The sequence below is a fragment of the Epinephelus moara genome, chromosome 2 (genome assembly GCF_006386435.1).
Source record: "Epinephelus moara isolate mb chromosome 2, YSFRI_EMoa_1.0, whole genome shotgun sequence".
NCBI lineage: Eukaryota > Metazoa > Chordata > Actinopteri > Perciformes > Serranidae > Epinephelus > Epinephelus moara.
This window is the reverse complement of record NC_065507.1, coordinates 16,918,486-16,928,579: the sequence shown is the minus strand read 5'-3', so window position 1 is coordinate 16,928,579 and position 10,094 is coordinate 16,918,486. Positions and strand designations below refer to the sequence as shown.

The 10,094-nt window shown below is 41.6% G+C and overlaps 2 protein-coding genes across 3 annotated transcripts in view; one reads left to right on the top strand and one right to left on the bottom strand.

Moving 5' to 3' along the window:
- The window catches only part of kbtbd3 (kelch repeat and BTB (POZ) domain containing 3), a 6,934-nt gene extending 5,447 nt beyond the window's left edge, over positions 1-1,487 (top strand). For both annotated transcript variants that reach the window (XM_050075113.1, XM_050075121.1), the window contains exon 10: positions 520-1,487. In XM_050075113.1, coding sequence (XP_049931070.1) covers positions 520-642 — 123 coding nt within the window. In that variant the 3' untranslated portion in view covers positions 643-1,487. The remainder of the gene's footprint in view (positions 1-519) is intronic.
- Positions 1,488-1,675: 188 nt separating this feature from the next.
- Positions 1,676-3,478, bottom strand: LOC126382628 (sarcolipin). Its single transcript, XM_050032614.1, has 2 exons — positions 3,296-3,478; positions 1,676-2,969 (listed from the first exon to the last, which is right to left on the bottom strand). The coding sequence occupies exon 2, from the start codon at positions 2,882-2,884 to the stop codon at positions 2,789-2,791; it is 96 nt and encodes a 31-aa protein (XP_049888571.1). The 5' UTR covers positions 2,885-2,969; positions 3,296-3,478; the 3' UTR covers positions 1,676-2,788.
- Positions 3,479-10,094: the final 6,616 nt, after the last annotated feature.

The following is a 10,094-nucleotide window of genomic DNA, read 5'->3' as shown; positions in this document are numbered from 1 at the left end:
AACATGACAATGAGTTCACTGTACTCCAATGGCCTCCACAGTCACCAGATCTCAATCCAATAGAGCACCTTAGGGATGTGGTGGAACGGGAGATTCTCATCATGGATGTGCAGCTGACAAATCTGCAGCGACTGTGTGATGCTATCATGTCAATATGGACCAAAATCTCTGAGGAATGTTTCCAGCACCTTGTTGAATCTATGTCATGAAGAATTGTGGCTGTTCTGAAGGAAAAAGGGGTCCAACCCGGTACTAGCAAGGTAAAAGAATGGAAGACTGGATAAATGGGTCAGGAAAAGAAAGGAGTAGGGAGAGTGGGTTGAGAAAATTGAGACAAACAGGAAAGAAGGGGTAACCAGGTGACTGGAGATGTGGCCCTGCTTCTAACCCTGAGCTAACTAGTTCATTTAGAGTTATTTAAATGTATTGCTGAAGGTGTGCTCATTCATTCTGTTCATTTTTTGGGGATAGAGGGTATTCATCCTCTATGGTATGTGTGTGTTCTTGTGGCCGGTACAGGTGTACCACAGTGGGAGAAGCCAATGGGAGGAAGTGGCCCCCATGCCCAGAGCGCTCACCGAGTTCCACTGCCAGCTCATCAGCTTCAACAGATACAAAGACCCATGGGGTGACACAGCATGATCCACAGCAGACACACGCCCGCACGCACTCATTAACACATGTGAGTGGAAGTACATGTGTGTGTTAACATGTGTCACTGATGTAAGCAATACCCACGAGTCTCCTTTGTGCATGACGGACGGCTGACTGAGAGAATGTTCAACTAACACCACGTCTCCCACATCATTATAACACGAGAGCACCTGAGCCAAATGATTTATTACAGTTTTTTTTATTTGAAGATTTGATCCTTATATTTGTATGTGTAAAGCGCTCGCTGTCATAGGAGTGTTGTTGTGTCAATCAAAATGTGGTCCCTCCCATGGAGGAGCCCTATTGAGCAGGAGACTGTTTTAGAAATCCTATTTTAGTAACTGATTTTTTTCTGCTTTGTATGTTATAAAAAGTAGAATTCGCCCACATAAGAGCTCACAGTTTATCAGCTCTCCTACAGCTACAATATAGAGAAGGAGACTTTAATATGTAAGACTTTTAAAGCTCCATTTACTCAGCTGTCAGGGGGATTTGGTGTCCTGAATCAAATGATTTTGTTCTGGCAACATTACACAAAACACCTCAGAAGTCCTGTTCAACTAAATGTGCTTTATTTGATAGAAAATACACATTATTCTGATTTTCTTAGCTGTTTTGCTGCGCACATTTAAAACTCAGCTAAAATAACTCAATGCCAACACTGTGTAAACTATGTGGGTGGATTTTGGCTTTAGACTACTTGCCTTTATTCTGTTTCAGACTGTCATGTGTCCATGCATGCCCTGTTTCTCCTCTCATAATATATTCTACATGTGATCAGTGCACAGATCACCTGATTATCTTCAGTAACTGCTTGTTTGATGGAAATGTGTAACTATCATAGAGAAACACTCCGTAGCTTCAAAGAACACAGTAACTTAAAAATTTCAGAAACCGTGAGGAGAAAATTGTGGGCTTCATGGTGTGTATCGTGAATGAGCATTTGTGTCATGAAACAGAAAAAGAAACCGACAAATGAAAGACTGTTTAATGGCAAGAAGTGAACATAAAAATAATGCTTCATTATTTGTGTTAATGTCTCTTTGGTATCTGCACTGACACATTCATCACTTAGTACAAACAGAACAACAGACACAACAGCAGAGTTCATTGTGTCAAAGGTTACGTAAATGAAACAATCTTTGGAAATGACATGGGCGACTGCGCTATTTATAGTGACATTGCAGTGTTTTATAGCCTTCATTTTAAAGGTTCCCACGGTGAAAAAATACAGCCAAAACCCCCCCGGTGATTTATTTTTATTCACTCCCCCATCTCTACTGTGACTTTCCCTTCGGCTCTTGCCAGAAATTCAAAGCCACAGTCGAAAAACATCTCAGAATACAAATACAGATCCAAGAGTTTGTCATTGTCAATCTGCCCTGGTTTATGACCTCATATCAGTGACTGTATATAAAGATGGACAATGCGTCTTCACTTCCTCCCACTGCTGAAAAATGAAGCCAAACTAACCCAGAGTCAGTGGTTGCTGTGTGCTGGTATCATTTGGAGCCAGAGCCTGTGTAGTAGCGATTTCCATAGTACTGGTTTTCCACCTATACACCTGTCCAACTAATCCCAAGCAGCGTCATCAGAATCAGAATCAGAATCAGAAATACTTTATTGATCCCCGAGGGGAAATTATTTATGTTACATTACATATGTCATTGATCACAAACACACACAGCTGTCAATCATGACGTCAACCCCCCTTTTTTATAGCATCAAATAACTAATTAAAACCAAAATTATCAGGAAAAATCAACACTTGAACATAAGACCTACCTAATATGACAGTAACCATCTTTAGGTAAACCTAACCCCTATTTGACAAATACTTTGAGTTTATAGTTTGGCCCATTTCCCTTTTGCTAACACTGACTTACACTGCAGCCAGCCACCAAGATGTTTTGGCTTCACTTTTGGGGTGTTGTCATGTTGTCCATCTTTATATACAGTCTTGGTCTCATATGAAGACTAGAGCTCTGAACCAGACCAGTGCCCATCATGAAAAGATGTAAACACTGTGCCTGAACAAGAATCAATCAGCAGCAGAATCCTACAGTAACCATGCTGGCTTCCCTCCGAATGTTTCTCTACCTCTCGTTCATCCCCTCTCTTGTTGCTCCATGGTTCAGTCCTGGTAAGTTTTCACCAGCAGCCACATCAGCAGCACGGTGATTAAGACGATCATGAAGTTGAGGAACAGCTCCTGCACCGAGCGGTCCATGGTGGTGTCGGAGAAGAAGGAGACAAGGGGGAAGGATGCAGAAAATGTTGTTGGATGTTTTCAAGAGGTGCAACTGGTCCTGGACCTGAGAGGTGTAGAGAGACATGAGCAATATAACACAGGCATAACAAAGGCAAATACGTGAGTATGTCTGTCGCCACCTGTTCAGACTTAGCATCATTCAACAGGCAGAGGGTCCACAATATCCCCAAGTATACACACGGGACATGACAAACACACTCACAAAGCACACTTAATGATACACTAACACACACATGATCAGGTTAGAAAGTAAAGCTGTTCCCAAGTCCCTTTACACTCATTGATTTTCATGGGATTTGGAAGCCAACTTTAGCCCAAACATTTTTCAGAATGGTAACACAAAATCAGATGTAGTCCGTGAGCTGTTACCTCTCTTCGTTTGGCAGTGATCTCACTATGACCAGGAAAAGGTGAAAGCAGGTGTTATGTGTCCCAGCAGAGCCTGACCTCTGAACGCTTATCTTCTTTCTGGAAACTTCTCTACAGTGGCAACTCTGCTCTCCACAGCATCAATGAGCAGCTGATCCTTTTGCCGTTGTCCAGCTCTGTGCGGTCGCCAAGGGCAGGGTTCGCTCCTAAAGTAGCCATCCTCGGGGGACCGCCCATGTTTCACATACACACAGACTGATGTCACGCACCAACTAAGCAGCCAATAGAGTGTGTTATTTTCTGCGGTCTCATCCACTGGTGTGTTTCCCATTATCACCATACAGAGTCTCTCTAACACACACACACACACACACACACACACACACACACACACACACACACACACACACACACAACAGAGAAGGGACACAGGGTTATTTATAAAACATTATTGCAGATACTAGGTGGATTACAGTTGTTCCAAACACAATACTCACATCTTCTGATGGCTATGAAACTGTAACAGTATCACTCAGTATCTGTGTGTGAGTTATGCAGGGGAGAGAAGAATAATAGAGCGACCTCTCCAAAATGCAACATTGGACGCATGTAGGTTTAATACCAGCTAATGCCTCGATTCATCATGCTGTCTGCCCTGTCACAGAGGAACTCTGCAAAAGAAAAAGCAAAGGTTAATACTTCCCATAGTTATTCAGTATAACCACATGGTTCTGGATAACATCTGCCAGTCTGCTGCATGTGGCTGGCACCCTTCCTACATGGGTTTCTATTCACTGATCGATAGACAGACACAAGCAACCAGGCTAAATCAGATTCTACTCCCCTCAGTGAAGTGCAGACAGGCTGATGGGCAAACAGGCACCAATGTACTGTACAAGCACTGCTGGGAAAAGTAGTTGTTTTTTTTATAGCTCTGTATTACAAAATGTTGCTTGAATGTTTCATGTCAAACTTGGAAGAATTAATCAATCCTGTTTGCCTTCTTAGAGTTAAAGTTTGATATCACTATCACATCACACTATGTTGGTGTGTTAAATGTCGAGTTACAGCCAGCAGCTGCAATAGTTAAGGCATGGCGTGATTTTGCCTGGAAATGCCCATTGGTCCGACATCCCATTGTTCCGACCATATTAAACCCATTGTTCCGAAGTCCCGTTGTTCCGAAATCATCATGATTCCCTGTGGTTAAGGTCTGGTTAGGTTTAGGCACAAAAACCACTTGGTTAGGGTTAGGAAAAGATCATGGTGTGGGTTAAAATGAAAAAGAAAGTGGCAAACACATAAGCCGTGAGCCTGCTTCGCCTCAAGCCTTTCCCAGCTGACCCAGAGCCGGTCGTGGCACACCATCAAGGTAGAAATACGCCCACCGGGAGCTGTTCAGTACCGCGGACCGTCGGACTAATGGGATGTCGGACCAATGGGCTGTCGGACCAATGACATGGACCCATTTTGCCATGTAGGACATGTTCCTGGATCAGCATCCAACATTGCATTCCTGGACAAACATTGCAATCAGAGCTTCTGACATCATCAGTCTGCTCCTGTGCTTCTTTAAAAATTCCTTTGTGCTTCTTCAGAGCTAAGCTAGTTTTCCAAAATGACGTTAGAAAAATTGATTAAAAAAAAGTCCTCCGTAACATTAAACAAAAACTTTAGAAGCTACTGCAGGGTTAATGAGTTTCTAAGTGGGTTGGCTAAACTAACAAGCAAGCTTGCCAATAGGCTAGAATATTATCAAGTTGCCTTACTAAGAAGGCTATGCTAACGGGTAACCTTGCTAATAAGCTAGAATATTAGCAAGTTAGCTTGCTAACTAGGGAGGCAATGCTAAAAGGAAGCTTGCCAATTGGCTAGAATATTAGTGAGTTAGCTTGCTAACTAGGAAGGCTATGCTAATGAGTAAGCATACCAGTAGGCTAGAATATTAGCATGATAGCTTGATAATTAAGAAGGCTATGCTAACGGGTAAGCTTGCCAATTGGCTGGAATATTAGTGAGTTAGCTTGCTAACTAGGGAGGCTATGCTAAAAGGAAGCTCACCAGTAGGCTAGAATATTAGTGAGTTAGCTTGCTAACTAAGACGGCTGTGCCAAAAAGAAGTTTGCCAATAGGCTAGAATATTAATGAGTTAGCTTACCAACTTAGAACACTACTGACAAGTAAGCTTGCCAATAGACTTGAATATTAGTTAGTTAGCTTGCTAACCAAGAAGGCTATGCTAACGAGTAAGCTTGCCAATAGACTAGAATATTAGCAAGTTAGCTTGATAACTAGGAAGGCTATGCTAACGAGTAAGCTTGCCAATAGGTTGGTTAATAGGGAGTTAGCTTGCTAACTAGGAAGGCTATGCTAACAAGTAAGCTTGCCAATAGGCTAGAATATTGTTCACTAACGAAGCATTTTTCAGTTGCAAATACCTGCGATTAACACAATTTCCCTCCTTTTTTATAGCCTATTAAAAACTTTTTTTTTCTGCAAGATTGCAGTGCTTGTGTTGACCCAGGACCACACTCACAAATAAAAAGAGTTTTAAATAGACAATGTGTCCAGGTCTTTGCAACTGCAAAATTACATTATCTCTACTCTTAATGTTAGTGAACAATACTTTAGTTAGTGTAGTCTACCTAGTTAGCAAGCTAACTTACTAATATTCTAGTCTATTGGCAACCTTACTTGTTAGTATCGCCAACCCACTTAGCAAGCTAATAGCTTAGGGCTGTAATTGGTTGATTGCAATATTAGTCCAGGGATGGGATGTGGGCTGTTGATCCAGCAGCCTCTTACTTGGCAAAATCATGACATGCAGTAGTTATGGTAGTTAAATCCACTGAGACCACATTTTACCAGAGCTACCTGTCTTGTGACAGTACAGTTTAAACAACTAAAATATGATGTGTTAACTTGTGAGCTTGTTGCTACTGGAAGGCAGATGTTGTTACCCTTGGACAGAGCCAGGTGAGCTCTTTCCCCCTGCTTTACTGTATGCTAAGCTAAGTTAACCAGCTTCTGGCTGTAGTCATGACAGAAAGCAAACAAGTGTATTTGACAAAAGTTTCCCTTAAATACTATTTTTTTTATTATTATTATGTTTTGTTTTTTTTGTCTCTCTTGTCTTTGTGTGCACCCATTGTACCCGTACATTCTTCCTCTTTGTTATGCTGGTGCTAAGAAAGGGATTTTGACAGTTCACCAGAGCGAACCTCTCAGCTCATCTCACACTTGACAGCTGCTTAAAACAGTGTTATCTCTGAACTAATGTTAAACCCCCTTGACACACACACACACCTTCTCCCGTACACGAAGGGTCATAGCAGGACAAAGTGTATGAGCTCGGCAGCCTTGAACCTTTCCATCACGGGATTCCAAGGTCATTCCCAGAGGATTTAACAGATCAAAACGGCTGCCATTTTATCACCCTGCTGCCCTGCCAGCGTCGGACCAATAGCTATTTGACCCAGGGATTCCCATTGTCACAGAGATCCAGAGCTGGGGTGATTGAATAAAGCAAGGCGAGGTGTGCAGGCATCTCTGTGCAGGGTGGACCACAGCCCACTCTGACAGCTGTGTGTGTGTGTGTGTGTGTGTGTGTGTGTGTGTTTAAGATAGAAAGGCACTGGCAGGGTTACCCTCTAAATCAGTGGAGAGACAGAGGGGTGTCAACAAGGCCTCAGACACACCATTCCACACATTCTGGGACACTGTGTGTGTGTGTGTGTGTGTGTGTGTGTGTGTGTGTGTAAGTGTACGTGCATATATGTGCATGCAGTAAAACGACTGTTTATTATCTGGTGAAGTCTGGTGACAGTTTTATGCTTGCCAGCTGTAGGTGTTATGGCAAAAAAAGAAACAGGATAAAACTCAAATCACTAATAATATCAGTAATATCTCAGTAATCAGTTTATGCCATAAGACAATTAGCTTGAATATGTAAAGTAAGATGGGAAACAGCTGCCCTTAAGCTCCATTATTAACTTGTAAATATTTAACATAATTCAACAGAGCTGATTTTATAGCTGCCAAGATTTGCATTCACTGTAATTTAACCTTAACCCTTGATTTTGTCTCAAGACACCTTGGAGTCAGATGGTTTCTACAGTACATATTTTAGGCAACTGTGGTTCATGAGTGTGAATATTATGGCTGACACTCACCTTGCCTGCGAAAGGAGGGGACTGTGGGGGAATGTGTTTTGCCGAATAATGCATCCACACTGTTACTTTAATTCTAATTATCTGTGAATTAGAATATTTAAATAACCTTCAGGGAATATTGAAGGTTATTTTAAGGTTTTTAAAACCCTTCAGAGAACCTTCAGAGAATGTTCCCTAAAGGTTCTCTAACTCCTTTTTTCTTCTTAAAAAACCTTAGATCTAAAAATTAGAACATTTAAATGACCTTCAGAGAACATTCCTGAGAAGTTCTCTAAAAACCATTGAATAACCCTCAGCGAATGTCACCCGAAGGTTCTCTGACAACCAATTAACTATTTAAAAAATGGTCAAAAACAAGATTCCATGCATAAATTTGCTAATAGGGAAAGCATCTCCCTGGTGCCCTTATTAAATAAAGAAAATATGCCTCGTGATTTAGCCTGCACATTACTTTACAAATAGCTGGCACTGAACAATTATTTATCCCACAGCTTTGCTCATTTAAAGTGTCTGAATCTTTTCCACTACAGCAGCAGTTTTGATTGGAGGAGAGACAGGAATTCATCTCAGCTGACTGTCAGCCTGACAGAGCTGATACACACACCCAACACAAGGCTCAGCCCTGTTAATATTTTTGGCCAGTTACAATTGTGTTTGAACATCAGATCTGTTGCCAAAGACCTCACCTAGTAGCTTCTGTCTGTAATATCCCCTTTAGCTTCCAATTAGTCATTGAATAGACTGATCTTTCACATTCTTCACTGCTTTACTGCTTCACTGCCACCTGTAATGTGAGATAACCCTTTGGCTGTATACATTTTCTTAAACAATGAAAATGTTTAAAATTCCATGGTTGCACATCAGTTATGTTTCCCTTTGAATTAATTAATTAGCCCTAGAAATGATCATGTGGCAAACATATTTCAGTTGCTGGAAAGATTTCATGAAGGAACTATAAATAAAACAGTTTTGGCTGATATACTTATGCACTTCTACCTTTTATCACCTTGGTTTTTTATGACTCTCATCCTCCATCCAAGAACAGACAGACGTGTGCTTGTATGGAGTCCCCAGAGATCAAAATCCCTATTTTAAAAAGCAGGACCTGGTTTCTTTATTCATCCATCTCTGTCATGCAGGCTCCAGCTAATTAGAATACAAAGATGCCAGCAACAGGAGTTTGGCCTCTGGCTACCGGCCTTGCATATCAAAGGGTGATGGCATGCCTCAGGGTGCACAAGTGGTTCCACTCTAGTTCTCATCATTACACTGCTTTTTCAGAGCTTGGCTGATGTGCGAGGTGAAGCTGCCCTTGAGCACTGGCAAGGGAAATATACTCCTAATCTCCTGTTCAGAACCTGAAAGTGATATTTCCACTTGGCAGAACGTTGACTCCCATTGTTTACAAGTTCGTGAATAGCTATACCAAATGTATTGTTAAAATTAGACTGGTAAGATGGGGTTCAGAGTTTGTCTGGAAACAGCAGTTGAAAAACAAATCTCACAACAAGCTCCAGCTTTTGATCATGCCACATGATCTTCATTAGCAGATGAATCATTTGTCAGCCACTAAGTAGTCGCTGTGGTGTGAATGTTTTCTCAAACAATTTAAACTTTCAAATACAGGTAACTTCTCCATGTGCTGGGGAATATTGTGTGACATGTTTGAAAGCTCCAGCTACTAAATGGAGCAAGTGGTATGATCGTTTTTCAGCTACTTAAAAGAAATGTAGAAAGTCAGATTGACTCGGGGTAACAGATTACAACAGAACTGTCCATCACACAAAGACAGAAAATAAAATAAAATGGAAGCAGGATTGACTCTCTCCTTTTAAATTAAAGCTTTTCCCTTGCTGGAACCTGTGCCCAATTACTTCACCAACAAAGCACCTGACTGATGTCTCTGGGTATCATTTAACGCTCATAAATGAGTGAAGACTATTTTTATTTTTTATTTATTAGACTGTTGTGAAAAACAAGATGCGGAGCAGAGTGTTGTTATGATGTCTGAGAGGGCAGCCATGGTCTCCTGTCAGACCAGCTGTTGTTTTGTAGACCAAACTGAGCGTGCTGTTAAGACGACCAAGGGTTCCCACTGGCCAGCAGCTCAGCCTGGCACTGCAATTACTGAGATGGCTGTGGACAGGTGAGGGCTTCATTACACAACACACTCGGGTATAATTGCACACACGCTGACGCACGAGTGTTTCATGCTCACACTCACACATACAAAGACCACATCCAGTTCATGCATGCTGGAACATAACACTCACACCCAAAGGGGCTGTGGAGTCATTAATCTGGCTGTAGAGGAATTCATACACAGGATCTGAGCTAATTGGCTCCTTTGAGAGAGGAAGCAGACAGAGAGCAGCAACCAGGGCAGAAGAAAAGACAAGAGTACATCAATTACAATTTAGCAACATGCCTGAATGTGAATGACTGCTTGTATTTGATCAGCATCTGCCCTGATGTCCAGAGTATTGTGTTTTATTGGGAAGGAAGGAGTAAGTCAGCTAACCCACTGTGATAATACTCTTTCAATCTGATAATACAGCTTTATCCTCAGTTGCCCGTATTTGAGTGCAGTTTGATGATGGATGAGTGAAATGGATGAAAAAGGAATG

Excerpts from the sequence above, each read along its gene's own strand:
- LOC126382628 (XM_050032614.1), bottom strand. The coding sequence starts at position 2,884 with ATGGACCGCTCGGTGCAGGAGCTGTTCCTCAACTTCATGATCGTCTTA.